This window comes from Mus caroli, chromosome 13 (assembly GCF_900094665.2).
Source record: "Mus caroli chromosome 13, CAROLI_EIJ_v1.1, whole genome shotgun sequence".
NCBI classification, from domain to species: domain Eukaryota; kingdom Metazoa; phylum Chordata; class Mammalia; order Rodentia; family Muridae; genus Mus; species Mus caroli.
In genome coordinates, this window is record NC_034582.1 from 53,689,998 (window position 1) to 53,713,831 (window position 23,834).

Below are 23,834 nucleotides of genomic sequence, written 5' to 3' on the forward strand. Positions count from 1 at the left end.
CTTCCTTTATAACTGAGTGTCTGGAAATAGTAAAAATGGAGCTTTGATCAGAATGTTGTCTTAGCTACATTTCTTTCTCTCGCCGCCTAGCCCCTCTTCTCTTCCAGGTTTCCAAAATGCCTTTCCAGGCTAGAACCCAGGCTGTGATCTGCTGGCCGGACACAACACAAGTGGGCAGAGCGATGAGTTAGCAGTTAAGCGCACTTCCTGTGGGACAGAGGCTGAGGTTTGGTTCCCAGCACCCACATCAGGTGGCTCTCCATCTGTAGCTCTAACCCCAGGTGAGCCAACACTCTCTTCTGGCCTCTGGGCACATATATATATATATATATATATATATATATATATATATATATATATATATACTATAAAATGGTTGCAGCCAGGCTCTTACTGACAGGTCTGAGATATACTTCAATTGTATTTATTTATTTGTACCTTATTTTATTTTATTTTTGTGGCAGAGTATTCCTGTGTAGCCCAGGTGGGCCCAGAGCTCCCAGTCTTTCCTTATCTCAGGTTTGCAAGTGCTGACACCATGCTTGGCTTGAGTTAACTGTACACATGTATTTTTCTTTTCTGTCATCTTAGAGAGGTATTCAACCTGGGATGGTCCTTGTCTGAATCATACAAAGTCGCATGAATAGTCCTCAAACACTAGAAAAATGAAATCGTTTAATGCCCTCTTTTCTAGAAAGAATCAAATGGATAAGGTCTGCAATTTGTTAAAATTTTCAGGGAATTACGGTGGTTTTCATTCTTTTTTTTTTTTTTTTTTCTTTGAGGTTTGATCAATGTAATTTATAATCCTTAGGATAGTGCCAACTCTTTTCTTTTCCTGCAGAGCTAAGGACCAAACCCAGGGCCTTGCCCTTGCTAGTCAGAGGCTCTAACACTGAGCTAAAACCCAACCCCAGGGTAGTGCCAAGTCTCAAGTACTCAGTATATTTAACTACTATTTTTGTATTATATCTTAGAAATCAAATTGGGATGTGTTACTTCATTACTCTGAATACAATACCTGATTTGTATTGTCTTAGGTAAGTTCCCATCATCGTCTTCTCTCTGCTAGGTATAAGTCTAGGGCTTCATGCATACTAAGCAATGCTTTACTGTTGAGTTGATCTTCTCAAGTGTTTCTTTGCCTTAATTCTTTTCTCTTGTCCTGTCTAGAATTCTGGCCCTCTCTCCATTGTGCCTTGTCATTTTATCTTCTATAGCCTTTGAGTCAGTTTGCTTTTATGGGGTGTGGAGCTAGGTCCAGCCCATGTATGCTCTTCGGTTGGTGGTTCAGTCTGTGGGAGCCCCCAACGGTCCAGGTTAGTTGATTCTGTTAGTCTTCCTGTGAAGATGCTATTCCCTCTGGGTCCCTCAATCCTTCCCCCAATTCTTCCCCAAGACTTCCAGAGCTCCATCTAATGTTTGGCTGTGGGTCTCTGCATCTGTTTCGGTCAGATGCAGGGTGAAGCCTCTCAGAGGACAGTCATGCTAGGCATCTGTCCCCTTCTGAGTGAGATTCAAGCATCCTCCCTTGGGCCCTTCTTGTTATTTAGCTTCTTTGGGTCTGTGGATTGTAGCATGGGTATCCTGTACTTTATGGTTAATATCCACTTATAAGTGAATATATACCAAGCATGGCTTTTCGGTCTGAGTCACCTCACTCAGGATGATATTTTCTAGTTCCATCCACTAGCTTCTCAGCTGGCTTTCTTGCCTTTGGCCTATGATGGCACAGTACATCCTGACAGGAACGAGTGTCAGAGGTGCTTACCCCATTCATGGTCGTTTCAGTCTCAATAACTTCTTGTGAGGTAGCTGGTGTTCTCCCATTTCACAGATGGTGAAGCCGGAAGTGCTGCAGCCCAAGAAGGATGTGTTCTGAGTGCTCCAGGATAAGAAAACCCAGTTAGCGATGAGCCAAATCCTGGGGAGGTGAGCCGCCATCACTAGTGGATGTGGGAGCTATCAGAGAGAAGCGCAGTTCTTTGCTCTAGGGCTTCCAGTTGGGGAAGCAGAGGTCCCGTCAGGTATGTACAGTAATGAGAGTGCTCATCTGTTCTCCTTGCAGCCAGGGCATGTTGCTCTCATGTTTAATTGACCAGTAAGTTCTGGAGAGCACACACCCAACCAATTCTCACCGTTTCTGCCGTGTTCCAATGGGCAGAAGCAAAGCTCAAGGCTCCCTCAGCTTTGTGGAAAGCATGGCCGATGTCCCCTTGTCCAAGAACAGGTCCCTCCTGAAATGCTGGGGCCTGTTTATGTGGGATAACAGCCGCACACTTCTCTCCCCTTGTTTGACCTCCCTGCTCCGGATGTGTTTGCTCACGGGTAGGCAGGTTGTATGCCGGTTTCCATTCATTTATACTTCCTGCTCATCTCAGGGTGTGTCTGGTTCTTAAAATTATATTGCCCAAGGCTGGAAAGACGCTCAGTGCTTAAAACCATTCAAGTTCTGAGTACCCACATCTACCTCCAGGGGCTCTAACACCTTCTTTCTCTGTCCACCCCTTGCACATACCCCTCACACAGACATATATACATATGTATCTAATTTAAAAAAAAAACAATTTTTTTAAAAAAATTACGACTGTCTAAAATCAGAAAGCAGCTTTTTAATGCTTTCTCTTTTTCCAGCTCATCAATAAACATATTTTAAGCAAATGCTTCCCTCCACACCCGTTTATTTTCTTCTTTCTCTTGAGACATGGAATGTACTGTAAAGGGCTAGGTTGCTTCTTCTATTATTCATTTGTAATTAATTATGATTTGATAACCTTTTGCTGATATTTTCCATGTTTTGAGGGACAGTTTAAGCAAGATGTCTAGATATGCAATCATGGTCCCCAGAGGGGCCGCCCAAGCTCTGTGCTCAGTGACCAGCTGAACTGAGAAACGGGGTGACACAGCACAGGCAAATATAGCTCCTAGTGCAGCAGTGTTCTGAGCACACCGCCATCACTCAGAGCCCCGGGAGCAGGTGCTTACTGGCAGGCACTGGCCCTTTGTTCTCTGACCCGGGTGTGGACTCAGCCTGGGTCTGATACCAGATCTAAGTGAAAGTGTATCTTCAAGTCTGAGCAAGTCAGCTTCATTTTCAGATGCAATTAGTGAAAAATACACGCAGATAAGTCAAGAAATAGTTCCTGCTACTTTTGCTTCTACAACGATTCCTTTTTAAAAAATTGAAACAGAGACAAACCTGTTCATAAAACTACTTAATTAACTGGCTTTCAGATGTTTATGATGTTTCTCAAGTCTTTATAATTAAAATAAATCTTCATTCTACAAATTTCTCTTTTACATGAATCCTGTAACTCCTGATTTTGGGTGGTGGTGACATATAGAAGACATTTTCCAGCTCAAAGTCCACTATCAGATATCACATAGTACAACATACCTGAAATCTCCCGGAAGTTACTAATGGAGGCTGACAGAGGAGGTGGAGTTACTGTGTAAGCTTATAGACTTTCTCTTTGGGAAATAGAGTTTTGGAAATATATAGTTGTGACAGTCATACAACACTGTAGTATTAATGCCACTGAATTGTAAACTCAAAAAAAAAAGTTTTCAAAGTAAAGTTTAAAGTGACCATGACCACAGGTACATCCCTATAATCCTAGCACCAGACACTGAGTGAGACCCACGTTCACAGCCAGACCAGGCTATATAAAGGCACTAGTAAAGAAAAAGACAAAAAAGGTCAACTTTATGTTCTATATATTTTACCACAATATAAAGTTAATGAAAAGTCACATTTGAAGGAAGATTGAATGTGTTACTTCAGCCCAGCAACACTTTGATGATAGGCATTTGATAAAGGAGCAGTGCACAGTAAGAACAATTTCCCCCTCCCCCAATCCGTGTGTATGTGTGTGTGCACATGCGCATGTGTGCATGTGTTTCAAGGCCAGGGATCAATATCAGGTGTCTTCCTCAATGGCTTTTTCACATAGGTTTTGAGACAGAGCCCCTCATTAAATCTGGAACTCAGTGATTTGGCCAGATCAGCTGGCCAGCACCCCACCTTCTCAGGACCCCACTTTTATGTGGGTTCTTGAGATATAAACTCTGGCCCTTACTTACCTTTAGGAAATGACTAAGTTTATAATTTACCTTTTAATTTCCCTGTGTTTTATGTTTAGAGGCGTTCTGTCTGAGTGTATGTCTGTGGGCCATGTGTATGCTTGGTGCCCAAGCAGGCCAGAGTGCTCTTAGGACGGGAGTTGGAAGCCACCGAGTATGCTGGGACTCAGCCATCTATCTGGCTCCAGATTTACCTGTTAGAGAGGATGAAGTGACAGACACCGTACCTGGCTAGATCGCAGCTTCTTGTTTTCCAGGAGGCTCTTCTCCTGAAGCAGGGCTTCCTTCTTGGAGACGATGGCCTCGCGTTTCTTCAGGTCTTCCTCCAGCATTTCCAGTTCCTGGCGCTGGCTCAGGACCTTCTCCACCTCTTCATCTAACCACTTCCTTTGCTCATCCAATTTCTATGTTTAAAGAAATACTGTGACTTATTTCTCCTCTTACCATAAAAATCACATCATTTAACTGGCTAAAATCTTTAAAATAAACAGTAAAACTATCAGAGCAATTCATGTTGCCATCTGACTGGTATTTCTGCCTAACATGCTGCGTGTTGTCTTATAGGGACTTAAACTGTATTACCCCACTGTGTTACACTTGAGCTATTTGTGCTGACAAAGCACTCTGTTAACTCAGGTTGGGAACCCCACCTCCACGTGGAGAGGCCATGCTTCCCCCAGGATTCCACTGGAGGCTCTCTCCAGCCTGCAAGTCAGCCTGCTGCAGGTCAGCTCCCTGTGGCTAATCTCTGTGCTACTGCCTGGCCTGCAGATGGCATCTGATACAAGGTCATATGAGTAAGTAAATAAATACCCTAGTCTATCAACACTGGAATAAATACTCCATGAAAAAACAAATCCACCCTGTAGCTTGTCAACTTCAAATACTATAAAATAAAGTACAAGGATAGAAGGATGTAAGAAGTGTGTATATTAGTATTGTGTTATTAAACACCACAAGCAAGTATAAGTATAAAAACATGACTGAGATCCACTCAGTCACAAGCACACTGAAATGACATTAAGTCATGAAAACAACAGATAAATAGAAAGTCAGCTTAGGACTAATTTCCAGTCCTCCATGGCCCCATGAAAGAATCCTAGAAATGTCTGCTCAGACGCTGAGGAAGCACACAGGGAATCCCATCCTGCGGCCCAGCACTCCAGTGCAAGTATGAGGATCAGAAGTTCAGGACATTCCAGGGTGTCCTGAGCTTACCTGAGACCCCATCACAGAGCAACAACAGGACAAGGAAGCAAGTATGCCTGAGATGCAAAGCCCATCAGACCTGTGATGGTGATCCTGTCCGGACTAGCAACCCAAGCAACACTCAAGTCTGCGGTAGCAGCAGCTCTGCGATTGCCAGGAGTGGCACGGTTAATGCTCGAATACTTGAGTTTAGCCTTAGTAAGAGGCCTTTATAAATTTCACAACTGTGAGTGGGGTTCCCAGGAGAAAAAAGACAGTTATAGTCATTGAAAGTATTTCAGAGTGCAAAATGGTATATACCCATACTCTAAATTTCACTAATAAAATTTATAAAGTTTAAATAATGTTTTTCAAAACTTAAATAGATGTGTTTGTATTCTGAATATAATTATAATTTTAAGTATTCTTTTTCTCAAATATTTTTAATTTCTTTGACCTTTGAAATTAGTTAATGGGTTATAGTTTTTTTTTTTTAAATATGACACTAAAACTCTTTCATATGTTATAGTACATACACAATTTGGTTCTGTTTGAATGGAGAGCTCTGGATTTTAGAAATACACCTGTCTCTATTGGAATAAATATATCTAGTAAACATGGATTTCATATAATATTCCAATAAATCATGCCAACATATAAAGATAACACATTTCTGGATGAGAAATAATTTAATAAAGTGTTTTGAAAGAAATATAGGACATTTTATAAGCAGGCAAAAAAAATCTAATGTTTGAAGAGTTTACTCAGAATCTGCTATTTTTTTTTTTGCAAAGCTAAAAAAAGCAACTTTATTTTTTATTAGATATTTTCTTCATTTACATTTCAAATGCTATCCCCAAAGCCCCCTATACCCCCACCCCTGCTCTCCAACCCACCCACTCCTGCTTCCTGGCCCTGGCGTTCCCCTGTACTGGGGCATATGATCTTCAAAAGACCAAGGGGCTTCTCCTCCCATTGATGGCCAACTAGGCTATCCTGTGCTACATCTCTGCTAGAGACACAAATCTGCTATTTTTAACCTGTGTCTAGACACTCACCAACACTGAACTGAGCCGACTGACCTGGAATTGGTCCCCACTTCTGAAAGGACTTTTTCTTCTGTTCAGGTTAAATCCATCCTGGTCCTCAGCCTTGGGGTTCAGACCTTCTCCCTGACCTGCTTTTAGCTGCAGCTCCTGGACACAGAGAGATAAGATGCTGTATTCGATTTGCTGTCTCTCAGTACATATGCAGATAAATTATCTTTCTCTTTTCTCCCCTCTTCTCTCTCCCACATTCCCTTTCCTTATCTGTGCTAGGTTAGACCCCAGAGCCACATGTGAGCCAAGTGTGTTCTGTTGAATTTACACCCACAGGCTTGGAGTGGTTTTCTTAGCATTCACATGCCTTGTTACAAGAGTGAAAATAAGTCACAGAGTGAGGTCATCTTACACTGGAGGCAATGAAGTCAGGGTTTGCTGATTCAACTGAGCCCTTTTTTCTTTTTCTCTTTTTTAAAGATTTATTTATTTATTTTACATATGTGAGTACACTGTTGCTGTCTTCAGATGCACCAGAAGAGGGTATCAGATCCTATTACAGATGGTTGTGAGTCACCATGTGGTTGCTGGGATTCAAACTCAGGACCTCTGGACAAGCAGTCAGTGCTCTCAACTGCTGAGCCATTTCTCCAGCCCGAGCCCTTTTTTCATTCTTTGTGTTACAAATCAGCACGTTCCTAGACTGTGACCCTCACAATCACCCATGCTGTCTACCTGCCTTGGGTGTGGCTAAACTTATTCTAGTAGAATGCACATTTCCAGTGCAGAATAATTCTGGCTTAAGCGTGTGTGCTGATCTTGCAGATCTGAGTTTGGTTCCCAGAAGCCAAGTCAGTCAGGTGGTGGCTCACAGCACCTGTCACTCCAGCTCCAGGGGATCAGACATGCTGAGTGCTGTGGGCAGACGTGTTCATCTGCATACGCAAAGACACACACCCACTTTTATGAAATTAAAAATAAGCATTGTTTTTAATGGAAGCCTGCAGAGCCTTGTGAGACGGGACAGAGCAAGGCCTTGAAGAGAGCAATCTCCAGCTCTATCGATTCCCTTGGCATCATAAGGACTAAACCATGCTCACACTGTCCCTGCCACTAACCTGGAGATCAGGAAGGGAAGCACGGGCCAGAGGAGGCCAAGGATAAGATGGATCACATATATGGTAACTCAGAAAAGAAATACAGGGAGGAAGAGACCAAAGGGACCTGGCCTTTTTATTCCAGAGGCCTAAGAACTATTTATGACCTCAGAGTAAGATGTGAACAGATATTTAGTTAAACATGGGTTTATTTGTTACTCATTGATGATGGGTAAGTATAGAACTTGAAAGTGTTTAGATACTTAGATAGCAATCCCATCTGATAATTTTATATCTACCGACTTCAATCAGTTAAAACAGTGGCTCTCAACCTATGGGTCATGGCCTCTTTGGCAAACCTCTATCCACAAAAATTTTACACTATGATTCATAACAGTAACAAAATTACAGTTATAAAGTAGAAATGAAAAAAATACACACAGAGAGAGAGAGAGAGAGAGAGAGAGAGAATTTGTCTAAGAAGAACACTGGGCAGAGGGGCAGCACACACCTGCCCCTTGCCTTTCACCATGAATTTGAGGCCAGTCTGGGCTCCACAGTGAGTTCCTACCATTAAAAACAAATAAGTAGAGAAAGCAATGGAAAGTGTGTGTGTGTGTGTGGGGGGGGGGGGTTATTAGTAAACTTCTACTTCATTCTCTTAGTTTACATTTTACAAAAGCACTGGGCAGTGACAAATGTAGAAGTAAGACTGCTTCTCAGAGATAATTTCAGAAGTGCTATCAGGACAGAAGTCAAAGAAAAGATCAAGACTTCCCAATTCTCTTAATGAAACAATCAAACAGAAGTAGCAAATATCTGTACTGTAACTGTCCTCGCCTGAGTTCTGGCACAGATAGGGCAGGAGAGGGATGGGGGAGCAAAGGGGGCTCTAACCCAGAGTGACAGCCTTATCCACAGGGGGCGCTCAGCTCTGTGAAGGAGCATACAGGCAGGCTGGGAGAGAGACAGGGGTAGAGATTCTGAGCAGAAGAGTATGCAGGCATGCCATTGAGATAAACAAGGATACAAGATACAAGTGGCCAGGCCACTGAGGGAAGGTGAAACACCCACAATGCTCACAATGAGAAGCCAGAGCAGTGGGGAAGTTATGCCAGCAAGCACTCCACTGCCAGGAGCCGAAGGTTAAACAGGATTAGGTGGGTGGACTCTAGCCAGCAATACCATCAACTCTAGAGGTAGCAAAAGACATCTACACACTCAATGACCAGATACAGAGATGCCATCCTAGGGCAAGAAATACAGGGGAAATCTAATGAACTTCATTCTTTTTTTTTTTTTTAAAGATTTATTTATTTATTATATGTAAGTACACTGTAGCTGTCCTCAGACACTCCAGAAGAGGGAGTCAGATCTCCTTACAGATGGTTGTGAGCCACCATGTGGTTGCTGGGATTTGAACTCTGGACCTTCAGAAGAGCAATCGGGTCTCTTACCCACTGAGCCATCTCACCAGCCCATGAACTTCATTCTTATTCAAGAGAATTAAGAATTATAAAAGAGAGATGTTTGTGTCTCCGCATAAGCTCTGATTGGACGGGTGTCTGTAAGTCCCTGTTGTTTCCAGCATTAGTGTGGCATGGATGGTGGTACAAAGCTGAACTCACAGAGACAACGCATCTGCAGAGCCAGTCCAGTTTCTATGATGTGCTGAGTTGTGTCAGTGAACCTTTGGCTCTTTGGGCTCTGATTCAGTCATCATTTATCCTACTGTACCCCCAGCAATCTCAGGATGCTGCAAGAAGCTTCCTTGACTGTGGGGAGTGAACCTCTGCAGTGCCTTTCCCTCTCCCCTAGGTGTGCCTTACAGAGACAACTGCCTTTACCTTATACTGTAATGCCTGTTACAACACAAAACGGTGGTGAAGGTTCACCAGCTCCACATCTAACACAGGGCTAACATCCAATACACAGAAATGAATCAAGAAACTAGATGAAAAAAAAAACCCAAATAATTCAATTAAAAATGGTTGCAGGCAGATCTAAATAGAGATTTCTTAATAGAGGCATCTCAAATGGCTAAGAACACTTAAAGAAAAGTTCAACATCCTTAACTATCAGGGAAATGAAAATCAAAATATCTTTGAGATTCCATCTTACACCTGTCAGAATGGCAAAGATCAGAAACACAAGTGACAACTCATGCTGGCAAGGATGTTGGAACAAGAGAAACTTGTACAGCAAACTTGTACAGCCACTGTGGAAATCAATATAGTGGTTCCTTAGAGGATTGAGACTCAACCTACCTAAGACCCAGCTACATCACTCCTGGGCATACACCCAGAGGATACTCCACCATACCACAAGGACACATGCTTAACTATGTTCAGAGCAGCTTTATTCATAATAGCCAAACACTGGAAACAACCTAGTTGTCCCTCAACTAAAGAATGGATAAAGAAAATGTACATATACACAATGGAATACTACTCAACTCTTAAAAAAATGACATTATGAACCTTGCAGGCAAATAGAACTAGAAAAGGTCAGCCTGAGTGAGGTAATCCAGACCCAGAAAGACAAGCATGGTATGTATTCATTTATAAGTAGGTTTAGCTGTTAAGTAAAGGATAATCATGCTACAATCCCCAGACCCAGAGAAGCTAAGTAACAGGTGTTCAAGTTGGGGATGGATGGATCTCCCTGGGAAAGGGGAATAGATTTTGAGGGTAGACTGGGGGCAGGTGGGGATAAGAATAGGAGGGATAGATGGGGTGGGGTGGAGAGAGAGAGTACTTGGAGAGATGACTGGAATTCAGGAACATTGGGAAGGGGAGGCAATGTGGAAACCTAGTACAGTGGAAATTCCCTATAATCTATGAGGATGACTTTAATGAGGGCTCCTAGTAATGGGAAGTACAGAGCCTCAACTGGCCATGTTCTGTAATCAGGCAAAGCTCCCAGCGGTGGGGCTCAGTCACAAAACCTTCAACCTACAATTTGTCCTGCCTACAAGATGTGCTGGAGCAATGGTGGCACAGAAATTGTCAGAGTGGTCAACCAATTTCTAGTTCAACTTGAGCAGCCCATGTCACAAGAGAGAGCCCATGCCTGACACTGCCTGGATGTCTAGGAACCAGAGGCTGGACACCCCAAAGACCTAGGAGAGAACCAAACAGGACTGAAAAAAAAAAGTCAACAAAATGCTTCCTGATGGTATTCCTCTATACACTCATAGATCAGCACCTAGCCCAGGCATCCTCAGAGAGGCCTCCCCCAGCATCTGATGGGAGCAGATGCAGAGACCCATCAACAAACATCAGGGAGAGCTTAGGAAACCCCCTGGAAGAGGAAAAGAAAGGATTGTAGGAGCCAGAGGTGTCGAGGATAACACAACACCACAGAATCAACTAAGCAGGGCTCTGAGAGGCTCACAGAGACTCAAGTGACACGCACTGTCCCTACGTGGGCCTGAGCGGGGTCCTCTGCACATACCTATGATTGTGTGGCTTGGTGTTCTTGTGGGACTCCTCAGAGTGGGAGTGGAGGGGATGTCTCTGACTCTTTTGCCTGCTCTTGGGACTGTTTTCTCCTACTAAGTTGCCTTGTCCACCCTTCATATATGCGAGGTATGTGCCTAGTCTTATTGTAAGTTGTTATTTCCTGTTCCATTGATATCCCTGCTCTTTTCTGAAGGAAAATGAAGGAGGAGTGGATCTGTGGGGGAGGAGAGACTGGGGAAGGAGAACTGGGAAGAGTGGAGGGAGGTAAAACTGCAGTCAGGATGTAATGTATGGGAGAAGAATAAAGATAAATAAATAAAATGCCATAATAAAATCTGTAGTGTATTACTGGTAGGTAGCAGCATTACAAAATGCTGCTGCTGCTGCTGTTGTTGCTATGGAAACCAGCCAGGCCAGCTCCTCAAACAGCTGAGAACTTCAAAAGAGAGTAAATACCATGTCAATGCTCTCGGTCGCATTACACACAACACTATAAACTACAACCCAAGCGTCCATGGATGGGCAAGAATTAAAAAATGGACAAGGCTGGGTGTGGGGCACATACTTTTAAGTCCCAGCACTCAGGAGGCAGAGGCAGGAAGATTTCTGAGTTTGAGGCCAGCCTGGTCTACACTGAGTTCCAGCACAGCTAGGGAAACCTTGTGCCAAAAAAAAATTTAAAAAATTTAAAAAAAGGAAAAATAAAATGTTGCAGCTGTTTGTTTGTTTGTTTGTTTGTTTGTTTTTAAGATAGTCTTGCTAGGCTTCCCAGGATGTCTTCAAATTGTTGGATGCAAGAAATGCCCCTGTCTCAGCTTCAGGAGCTAGGGTACAGATGTTACTACACCTGGTTTCACAGTGAGGAGCTCAAGACTCTGACCAATCCTAAACACAATGGACCCTGGAAACACTCCAGGTAAATGAGCCAGATACCCAAGGATGCATTATCCCACTTACAAGACACACATGGAAAACTCAAGTCCACAGAGACAAGCTTGAGGGAGGTGCTGACTGAGGGTTATTCATAGAGTTCCATGGGGCCAGAAGATGGCTCAGTGGTTAAGAGTACCGGCTGTTCTTCCAGGGCACCTGGGTTCAATTGCCAGCACCCACATGGCAGCTCATAACTGTCTATAATGCCAGTTCCAGGGAATTTGACATCCTCACACAGGTAAACACATAGGCAAAATGCCAGTGTACATAAAATACAAGTAAGTAAATTATACAAATAGTTGCAGTTTCCTTTTGAAGCCCTAAAAAGTTTTAAAAATAAATATGATGGCTGTACCTCACTGTGAATATAATTAATGCCCAGAATTAAGAAGTGATAAGGGTTAGAGGTGTTATATTATACATATATTGTCAGAGGTGTTATATTGTACATATAGTCCGAGGTGTTTTATATTGTAGGTGTTATATCGTACATATTGTCAGAGGTGTTATGCATATATGTCATACTTTATTAAGACTGGTGAGGCTAACAAGCTGTCTCAGGAAATGCAGTGCTTGTCACCAGCCTGAAGACACATGTAAGGGGAGTGGAAGGAAAGAGCAGACCCCTGCACCTGCTCCTGACCCCTACACATGCATTCTGTGGCCCACGCACACCCACATTTTCATACAGAGAAAAATGAATGCAAAAACTAAAATTGAAAAATAATAAGAAAAATAAAATTTAATGATATAAAATCCATTGTATGGTAAAGAAGTTATATCCAAATAAAAATTTTATAATAACAAAAACCTGTAAGAATGGGCGAATGCTTTTCAAGCTCCACAACTAGGTTCTGTGTTGTGTTTCAAATGGTCCACTTCTACTCTGGGTTGCTGACAGTGGAGGGAGCTGTGTCGCAAGAACAGATGGCATCTTCCTCTTTCCACCAAGACTCTAGAACCACTCTAGAAAGAAGTCTTAATTTGAAAAGTCCTAGGGAGGTTCTAGTTGTGCTGCAGCTTTGGGCTCTGTTTGCTGTTTCAACAAATCAAAGCCAGGCACACAGAGTGGGAAGTGCTTTTAGGATCATCCCTTTCCAGAGAGTCCTGGGAGCAAAGTGTGATGAAGGCCCATTAGATAGGAACCGACAGAGAGGCTGACAGCTTTCCCACGTATCTCATGCAAGCATAGATGCATGCATGGGGCAGACACAATGCCAGCCTTGCTCCAGACCCAGGCTGACACAGGTCCCTACCATCAGCCACCTCGTAGACACACTGGGTGTGCACGCACTGCCTGGGACCGCGCCTACACTGGAACCTCCTGTGTTAGCAGCAGGAGCTGAGTGCTAAAGCAATTGGAAAATGAGCAGGCCTTTACCAATAACATTGTTTACAAGTTACCTTTATAAACTTAAAAGTTTGATATTCTTAACTAAAGACCTGAGTTTCTATCCTTGTAACTTATCTGTGGTGTCAAACCTTCACGACAGTACTCAGAATTGAGTGAACAGCGTTTACTGTGTGGCTAAGCCAAGCTTTCCGTGAGTAAGGACAGTGCTGAGAAACGGGAGGCAAGAGACACTGGACAGGCCGGCCAAGCGCAGGCCCGAGTGTTTCACACAATGCTTAGCAGGAACTATGGACAAGATTACTTTGATTTTTTGTTGATCTCTCTTAATTTCTGCATCCAGCTGCTTCTTCTTCTCGCCCTCTTCTCGAAGCCGTCTCTGCAGCTGCACTTTCTGGTATTTCAGGTGATCCACGTTGTGCTCCAGCTCACTGGCCCGCTTCTCATTCTGGATGGACAGTGATGCCAACTTCTTACTGTCTTGCTGCTTCTTTTGTAAGACCTGAGACCACACAGAATACTCCAGAATAAGAAGGAATTGTTTTCTCATTTCCTAATGGCACAATATTTTCATTCAGCAGTAAGGGCAGCCATTTTCTCCCATTTACATGTATTTTTGACAGGTTCACTAGCACATGTTTTCGTCTCTACAGTTTGTTTTTTTTTAATTTTTAAGACAGGAGCTCTCATTTCTAATTTTGTAATTGAAAACATTGCACGTTCATCAGACATATAAACAAAAAATGATGAAACTTATGTTAATAATCAGGAAGCTCAACCACTTTTATTATGAAGAATTCTAACTTAAAATATATGTGGCATAAAGTATTCTAGTTACTGCCTAATCTGCAATCCACTTACAGTGTCTTCTGTAACACACACACACACACACACGCACAGTGGCTCACACCTATAATCTTGACACTGAAAAGGCTGAGGCAGGATAATCACAAGTTCCAGGACAGCCTGGGCTAGAGAGTGAGACACTGTCTCAAACATACACATGCATGATTTATATATACGGTGAAATATATATGGGTGTATATGTAATATATGATGAAAACTAGAGAACAAAACTGAGTTTATATATAAAATGATGCTATTCCAGAGCCCAAACCCTGTCCCATGACACAGTTATGCATGAACCAGGGCTAGGCAGGTATAAGGAGACATGTGCATGTAAGTGAATCCCCTCCCGTTTATCCTCAGAGCCATTGATCCTCTGAAGAAGCTGAGTAGAATTGGTCATGTCCCCGAAAGTCCACTACACTCAAGATGGTCTGTTAGTAGCACTAAAGGCACACTCCTATTTTCCAAGTGTTTATAGTAGTATTAAATATCACCATGTAACAAATTACTCCCAGGCAAACAAATGACACATCCAAGACTTGTGCTGTGGACTGTAAGCAGGTAAGGGATAGGAAGTGGTGGCTCTCCTAGCTTTATAAGGCAAAACCAGGAGGATGGCCACATGTTCAAGTCCAGCCTAGTCTACAAAGCCAGTTCTAGAATACCTAAGGTTACATAGCAAGCCTCTGATAAACAAGCAAAAAGAATTAAGGGAGATATTAATACATTATGTGGGTCATAAGTAATCATTACCTTAATTTTAGAAATAGATTACTAACATAAACCTATTTTGGTTTAATTTAAATATCCATGCAAATATTAAAGTTTACGGCAGTTTTATTTAAAGAAAATCTTGGACCGCCATTAGTCAGAGACTGTTGCCTGCACTGCAAAGCATCGAGTAGACTGAGGTAGTATTATTTCCAGGACATCTTGTTTATTTCAGACAGAGGAATCCAGGTTGGGCTGGAGCTCATAATCCTCAACTGTCTTGGATGCTGGGACTATAAGAGTATACCACCATACCGGCTCCTTGCATTTTTTTCATGTGTGTGTGTGTGTGTGTGTGTGTGTGTGTGTGTGTGTGTGTGTATGTATAAAATTAAAATAATGACATCATTTTCTCCCTTCCTTTCCTCCCTCCAATCCTTCCTTTGCACTCCCTCTTGATCTCTAATTAATGGTCTCCATTCATTTCTGTAATTGCTGTTGCATAAATATGTACACACACACACACACACAAACACACTCCTAAATCTATAACTATAACCTGCTCAGTCCGTATAATGTGACTTGTATACATGATTTCAGACTTGACTGCCTGGTACTGGATAACCAGTAATGTAATGTATGGAAGTATGTCTTCTAAAAGGGCACACTTTGTTTCAATCCTCTGCTCAATTAGATGTTTTTCCGTGAAGTTTACTTCTGTGTCTTTTTTCCCCCTTTGTAGCATCATCAGCAAAAAAAGCATAAACAGGAAAAGCAAAATATGTTTGCCTATTCAGAGCTTTATTACTTTTTATTTTATTTGTTTGCAACAAGATAAGCATCTGCTGCTACTTCTCTGGTGTGCCAGGACCTCTCACTCTTGGGAGACAGAGGTGAGCACACCAAAAGAGCCCCCGCTTCTGATGTTTCTAGTACCCATAAAACAGCACCAAACAAAAAACCAAACAGTAATAAAGCTCTGAACAGGTCAATCATAGCTTAACTCTACCTACAATGGGGACACTAGAGGAACAGACAGAATGGAGGGTAAGCATACCCCTTTTATCCAAGCTCTCAAGAGGCTGAGGCAGGAGGAGGGTAAGGAAGACAGGCTTGGCTACAGAGAAGATTCTGTCTCAAAAAATACAAAACAAAAGAAACAGAGAGAACTGCAAGCACATTCTAAACATCTGAAAATGGCTTCCTTGCACAAAAATCTTTCTCTATAGAATATTCCTACTGAGTAGACCGTGCATGTGTGTGTGTGTTTCCCCAGAACTGAACCTAGGGTCTCACACATGCTTATTAAAGAACTGCTCAACCCTGGGAAAGAAGTTGTAACTCTGAAGTTATTGCTAAACCCAAAGCATGTGGAAGTGAAGTCTGTGCTGTAGGACTGAAAGTGACTAACCTTTTAACCCAACCAATTACAGTTTCAAAAACGGAAACAGTTCATATCTGCAGAGTGTCTACAAAGTGTCACCTGGTCCCTGATGCTGTATATGTGCTGTTTAACTGTTTCTCTTGTGTCCTTCAGAAAAGGACACAATTTTTGCTAAATTTATGTCTTATTATAGGTATTATTTTATGCCAAGATTAAATGTTTATTAAGTAAAGAAATACACTCCCCAGACTGTAAAATACACTAAGTAATGAACACTCTAGGTGAGAGGAAATGTCATACAGTTCTGATGATTACAAATTGAATTCCATTTCTCTCAATACAAGAATCCTCAAAGGGAGACTTGTTTTCCTTTTGTGGTGCCAGGGATCAAAACCAGGGTCTCTCACACACTAGGTAAGCCCTCTACCACTGACTCCATCCTAGCCCAGCGGGATTCAGAGTTAAGAAAGGATCGTTTGGCCAGGAGTGATGGAGCACATCTTTAAAGCCAGCACTCTGCAAACTTGAACTCTCTGAGTTCACAGCTAGCCTGGACAGGACAGCCAGGGCTGCACACAATGAGACTATTTCAAAAACACTAAACTAAACAAACACGAGTAAGGTGGCTCTGTGAGGTTACGGGGTTGTATTTTATAAATTACCTGAACTCTCAGCTTCGCAGCATCCATCTTTTTACGGAACTCTTTCTGTAATTTTACCTTCAAAGCAACATCAGAAAGGTCTTTGCTCTCCAGCTCCTGCAGTTGCTTTCGGGTTTCAGTGAGCTCCACTTTTGCCTGCTCAGCTTCATGCTCCAGCTTTGTCACTTTCAAAGAATACTGTCTGCTCACAGACTTGGCATTGTTACCTTCACCGAGACACAGCAGGGACAAGAATTACAAACTCCAACTCCAACCCTGTACTCTAAAACTAGTGGCGGTTACAACTGAGCAATATCATTAAGCAGGCCTTTGACCTCCAGGCTCTCCAGCAAACCCAGCTTGCCACCAGCCCTCTTAATGTATGTGTAGATCTATGTGTCAATGCCCATGTGTGTGGTACCCACTGGGGTCAGAAGAGGCCGTCTGATCCTCTGAAGCTGGAGTTACAAATGGGTGTGAGTTACCCAGTGAGCTGTTTACACCCTCTCAGATTGTAACTGAGGTTTGTGGGCATCAAGCTGCAGCTAAGATATGAGGGGGTTGGAGAGGTGGTTCCTCAGTTAAGGGCACTGGCTGCTCTTCAGAAAACCTGAGCTCATTTCCCAATACCCATATGGGGGCTCACAACCATTCACAACTCCAGTTCCATGTGGTATACACACATGCTACATCAATACTGTGGCATGTATATACATATATACAACAAATAAATATAATTTTAAAAATTTAAAGCATCCTTTAATACAGATCTAACTATTCTTTTTCATTTCATTGAAATAGTTAAATATTTTTAAATTTACTTACTTATTTGTGTGTGTGTCCCAAATGTCCCCAGTGGAAGCCTGGGGACAACTTTAAGAGTCAGTTCTTCCTTCTATAAGGTAGATCCTGGGATTTAAACTCAGGCCCTGAAGATGCTCACTTTCTAAGTCTCCAGGCTGTGTTCTAGCCTTCCCAGCTCTGTGAACTACTCTGTTATTCTCTCAGTAAATCCCAGCTGATGGTTAAATTAGTAGAACCAATGCATGCAACAGACATTAAAATCGTTTAAATGGAGTTTTCAACCTAAATACATAGTGAACTATCTCCTTCTAAAACTCTATCCCTATCTAACACTAATATATACAACTGAGACTGCTGGGAAAGACAAGACCAACAGTCCTGGGTCCACCACAGCCTGACAAAAACTTGGTTTACCAAAGAAAAGAACTCTTAAGGACAAATCTTTATAGTTTCAGACAAATAAAAATTACCTACAACTAAAGTACAGCATTTAGTGTTAACAATAAACTATCAGGCTGAGGAGATAGCTCATTGGTAGAGTTCTTGTGTAGTATGCTCAAAGCCCTGAGTTCAATCCCCAATATGGAAAAAATAATTAAAACTGAACTAAGGCCCCTGGGCCTCTCACAGTGTCCCATGCTAGAGCAAACTGTGGCTCTTAACCACTGCCTGGCCTCTGTGCCTGCAGGCTGCTGGAACTACAGTGGGTCACACAGTGGGGGGAAAACATGAATTAAGCCAACACTGACTAATAATTAAAAGTGATTATTCTTAGGCCCTGGCTTACTTGGCACAGTTAGTGTCCGGCACACACAAACTGCTTTTGCCTTGGTTTTGCTATTAGTGTTGTTGTATTGCAGAGAGAATGCCACTCTATAGCCCAGGCTGTCCTTGAATTCACTACCTGGCTCAGACTGGCCTTAAACTCACAGAAATCCTCCTCTTTGGCCTCTAAAGTGCTGAGATTACAGAGGTGAGGCCCAGCTAAATTCCTGGGTCTAATCCCCTGCTCTACAGGAAAAAGGAAAAAAAAGTGTTCCCTTAAGGTATACACATAAAGTGCCATGAAGTTTCAGCCAACACACTGTAGCTCACACTCGCTATAACAGCTCACAGGTGAGTCCTGGCCTCACAGACGCCTGCACACGCTGGCCTTGAGGACAGCTATGAGCTGCAGACCTGGAGTGCACATCCCACATCACAGGCAGTCTCAGACGCTCTTTCTTCTCACACAAGGATAAGATGCTGTTACCTGTTTTTATTAACTCTTTGATCAGATCTTCTTTCATCCTGATGTTAATTGTAAGTTCTCTCATTTTTTGTTTAGCTTTATTAAGTATGAGTTCTGAAGTCCTTAATTTTTGTAAATTTATCTCTTGACTCTCCTGGAGAGATTCCATCTTCAAATCTTTAAAACCAAAACACAAAGCTCTCAGTGTATAAAATATTTAACTGAAGCAGAATTTTGGAACATTTAAAAACAGAACAAACCCAATCTAGAGTATCTTAGTTATGTTTCTATTGCTGTGAGAAACCATCACATGACGGTGGCAATTTATGTAAGACACCATTGAATTTGGCTCACAGCTTCAAAGGGTTAGAGGCCTGATGGCAGAGCCAAGGCATGGCAGCAGGGACTGCCAAGAGCTCACACCTTCACCCACAGCCATGAGGCAGAGAGCACAGTGGTAATGGTGTGAGTTTTTAAAAACCTATCTCCAGTGACACACCTCTTTCAACAAGGTCTCCCCTCCTAATCCTTCCCACACAGTCTACCAACTGGAGCCCAAGTACTGAAATAAGCCTACGGGGGGCTGTTCTCATCTAACCAACACATAGGGGTAGCAGGAGAAGAACAGGAGGGGAATCAAACAGGGAGCATGTGTGGCAATTGACACCTAAGCTTTCAGCTTCCGGAAGTTTTTAGTTTAAGTTTTTAATTTAAAATATACTCTTTATATATATTATGCATATATTTTATCATACCTCATATGGTTAGAAGAATAGCCTTAGTTCCCTTTAGGTAGTTATCTGAGGTAGATATGGAGGCTGCTACCTTGCCCCTCAAGACTGCTGCAGTAGAGGGTATCAGGGTCCGAGCATGCACAGCCCGCCACTGTGACTGCTCACTCCTTTCCTAACTGGTCTGGCACGCACATGCATTCTGGCCTGAGTTTCTTTTGTGACTGTAGACTGGTAACAAATGCCTCAAGGATGGATACTTGACTAGCACTTACATTTATTGCTTTTACATACTAAAGTTATCATTAGTTTTATTTTTAGTTTAATTTTGATAGATATTATAAGCATGTTTTCATAATTTGACACTTTTAATATTAAATTCTCTATAATCTTACTTTTGTGCATTAACCCCCTTACAGGTCAAAATGTGAAAGTTAAAAGATCTTATTAGGTTTGCTGGCAAAGTGTCTTGGAAGTGAAACGCACACGCTGCTGCCCTGGTAAAGGACCCGAGTTTGATTCCCCATACCCACACAGCGTGGCTCACGACTGTAATATCAACACTCCTGGTCTCTGCAGGTATTTGTGCACATGTGCACAAACTGGCACACAGACACACATGAGTTTAAAAACTTCTTTTCAGTTTTAAAACTTGAATTAAAATAAAATGCTATGATCTTTCTTCACTGTCCTCCCCACTGCCTTCCCTTCTTCCCCCACTCAGCCCCTTCCACGCCCCCTGTTGCTGCCTCTCCAATTCATGGCTCCTTCTTCTTTGATTACTACTGATTACATAACTGTTTTTAATAAAAACAATACTAGCATATAGGACACTAATTAGGCTTCAAGCAAGATGGAGCACTGACCCGAGGAGACAGACTCCTAGTGGGCTGCCCACAGGGCATTCACAGTAATCAGCAACCCAGCACAAATCAGAGCAAGTCTGATCTAAATTTCTGTCCCCAAAGTTTCTGTCTCTACACAGCTGACTGGTGGAAACCTGTTTTTGTTTTTGAGACAGGAGCTCGGTAAGTAATCCAGGGTTACTTTGAATTCTCACTGCCTTGAGTCCTGAGTGCTGAGACTGCAGGTATAGAAATACACTCAGGTTTTAGAAACCAAACCAAACCAAGGAGATTATTAAGGACTGAGTAAGTTGGAAAACTGGAGGCGGAACTGAGGCTGTGAAATGTGCTTCAGCAGCAGGGGAAGCTCTACTCCCATGTCTGGCTTTGAGGGAGCCTGGGTGCTTTGTAAATGGCCGCTGAAGAACCAACCCCTACACCTGTGCTATCGGAGGACACCTACCTCCATTCCCCAGGTAGGACCTCTGAGACTCAGCCTGAGTGTCACTCAGTTCAACAAGGGAGCAAACAGAGCCTGGCTTTTTGGCCCATGAGTGACTTCTAGATCTAAAAAAGAACATTTTTAGAATATTAGGATTAAAGGCAACTTCCTCATTAGCATTCCCCAGGCTCTCAAATTAGATCCTCTAAAAGGGAACAGAATGGGTTTAAAGGTAATTGTATGGAACAAGCACATTTTACTGATATTCTGTAAAATAAAAGGATTACCTCCAACTCAGATTCAATGTTTGCAGCCACTGTGGCAGAATACAAAAATCAAACAACAACAAAGCAAAACAACAACAAAAAATCCTCTCTGAATGCTTATGTCTAGTGGCTCAGTGGTTAAGGGCACTTGTTGCTCTTTCAGAGAGAACCCAGGTTCAATTCCCAGCATCTACATGGCCACTAGCAACCAACTGTAGCTCCAGACCCAGAGAATCTGAAGCCCTCTTCTGGCCTCCTCAGGCACCAGGCAGGCAGGTGATACAAAGACATACAAGTGGGTAAAACACACATTCAAATAAAATAAAGCAAATAAAAATTTTAAAAAGATTTATTTATTCATTTTATGCATATGGGTACACTGTAGCTGTCTTCAGACACACCAGTAGAGGGCATCAGATCCTATTACAGATGATTGTGAGTCACTACGAAGTTGCTGGGAATTGAACTCAGGATCTCTGTAAGAACAGTCAGTGCTCTTAACTGCTGAGCCATCTCTCCAGGCCCCGAGTTAATAATTTTTTTAAAATTAAAAAAAAAAAAGACGTCTGTTCAAATACTATTTTCTTCATAAGTGAAGATGACAGAAGATTTAATGGAAACTATCCACTGCAATGAAGAAACCACCAATTATAAGGATAATGCTTACCAAGAGCCTCTGCGACATACCTAACTCTGGGCTTCTCCTGGCCCTCTGAGTCCTCATCATCACTGTTGTCAGAAAACTGACAGTGGAGAACTTCATCCTGGTCTTCTAAGTGACCCATCAGCATCTGACTTCGAGTTCTGAACCCAGCGAATACTTGATCCAGAGAGTATACAGGAGGACTTGAGCAGACCTTGCAAGAAACAAAACAACAAAAGAGGCAATCCTTTAATGTCAACTCTTATCTTAGGATGTACATTGTTTTGGGGGGAGATATAGGTAAGTACTCTTATGTATTCAATCACTGAAAATATGTTCCCAGCCAGGCAGTCAGTGGTGGCGCACGCCTTTAATGCCAGCACTTGGAAGGCAGAGGCAAGTGGATTTCTGAGTTTGAGGCCAGCCTGGTCTACAGAGTGAGTTCCAGGACAGCCAGGGCTACACAGAGAAGCCCTGTCTCGAAAAACAAAAACAAAAACAAGAAAATATGTTCCCTACAAAATGTCAAAATTAATTCCATAATACTATACTTCACAGATATACATTTTTCTTTCTGGTACCATACAGCTCCTTCTCTTCTACTTTCAGTGAAGGTTTTATGGAGGACAGCAGTCAAGCTAAAGCTCTAGAAAAGCATGAAGACACCCCTACTCTCTGGAATGGCTTATGGTCCCCAGCAGAAGTGCGCATAACTCAACTGTCCCAGATCAAACCCATGGGGAAGTGCAGGTGTACTGCAGGATATGAAGTCCCTCCATCCCAAATCCCAACACAGGAAATCTCACATCTACATTCTCCCTGTTATGACAACATTCCAACTCTGGAAATTAGACACATTCAATCATCCTTGATACATGCGGAGGACAGACATTACTAAATTAATGCTCCAAATGATATTTTAGTGTTATTATACAATAAGTAAATTTTATGGGCTACCTTGGAATACTTAATATTATAATGTTTCTACTGAAAATGTATTTTAAGTGCTCAAAATGACTCTGGAAACACGGAGTAGAAACTGCTTTTATACTTTTGTTCTAGATTCTATTTCCTTGTCCCTCACCTCTCGATAAAAAAATAACAGGATGACTTCTCAAAAACAAAGTAAATAATGAAATCTTCAGAAGACATTCAGTGTTAGGGCGAGTCACTGCATAAGCTATTACAACTGTCATGTAGAGCAGGGTGCAGGTATCACAGTAGTTTTCCCTCACCGAGGAGCCATCGGCAGACAGTGAATGCTAAGAGAGGGAGAGGCTATTTCTTTTAGGTGTGTGGCCACTGGTAGGTTCCACACACCTCGGTGGGTGAGCCCCTGCCCATGCACATTCGGGCAACACTAACTAGACTTAGTAGATTAAGTAAGTAAATAATTATAGAAGGACATGTACTTGGAAAGGAGACGTGACAGGGGTCCTGGGGGAGTTGGAGAGGGAGAGAAAGGGATGGACATTATTATACTCATGTGTAGAAATTTCAAAGAAAACTGAAAACTTAAAAATTCAATTAGCTGACAGTTGAGTCCTCACATACTCATTCCAAAAGTGTGTGCTTGGTACCAATCCGCTTACATCTGATTTCTGTGTTCCTATGGTTGGTCACCTAGTGACTGTCAACAATGAGGTGGACAGGGAGTAAAGGTTTCTAGGCGGCCTCCTAGTGCTGAGGATTGAGGTACAAGGGAGAGACCCTCTGGTCTTCCTGTATAGTTCCCTTCTCTCTGTCTCCAAGCCACTGAAGCAATGGAGCTCTTCTGCCACATGCTCTAGTGGCCATGATGTTCTGCCTCACAAAGAGCCTGGAAACCAGAAGCCAAGTAATTGAGGACTAAACCCCTGGAGCCCATAAGCCAAAATAAAGCTCTCCTCATTTGAGTTGCTTTTCTTAGTTTTTGGTCACAGTAATACAAAGGCCTAATAGTCAATGGAAATTAACTACATATTCAACCATAAAGAAAAGGAGCTGAAGGGGTCTGCAACCCTATAGGTGGAACAACAATATGAACTAACCAGTACCCCCAGAGCTCATGTCTCTAGCTGCATATGTAGCAGAAGATGGCCTAGTTGGCCATCACAGGGAAGAGAGGCCCCTTGGTATTGCAAACTTTATA

The 23,834-nt window shown here is 42.4% G+C and overlaps 1 protein-coding gene and 1 pseudogene across 6 annotated transcripts in view; one reads left to right on the top strand and one right to left on the bottom strand.

The window, feature by feature from the left end:
- Kif27 (kinesin family member 27) overlaps positions 1 to 23,834 on the bottom strand; it is a 70,835-nt gene that overhangs the window by 20,372 nt on the left and 26,629 nt on the right. For all 6 annotated transcript variants that reach the window (XR_002379511.2, XM_021180420.2, XM_021180422.1 and 3 more), the window contains 7 exons: positions 21,748 to 21,917; positions 20,816 to 20,919; positions 18,798 to 18,953; positions 16,763 to 16,968; positions 13,461 to 13,658; positions 6,354 to 6,467; positions 4,311 to 4,487 (listed from right to left, as the gene is read on the bottom strand). Coding sequence is in view for 5 of the 6 variants with exons in the window: in XM_021180420.2 (XP_021036079.1) it covers positions 4,311 to 4,487; positions 6,354 to 6,467; positions 13,461 to 13,658; positions 16,763 to 16,968; positions 18,798 to 18,953; positions 20,816 to 20,919; positions 21,748 to 21,917 (1,125 nt within the window). In the remaining variant the exon portion in view is untranslated. The remainder of the gene's footprint in view (positions 1 to 4,310; positions 4,488 to 6,353; positions 6,468 to 13,460; positions 13,659 to 16,762; positions 16,969 to 18,797; positions 18,954 to 20,815; positions 20,920 to 21,747; positions 21,918 to 23,834) is intronic.
- LOC115029118 lies at positions 18,126 to 18,263 on the top strand (annotated as a pseudogene).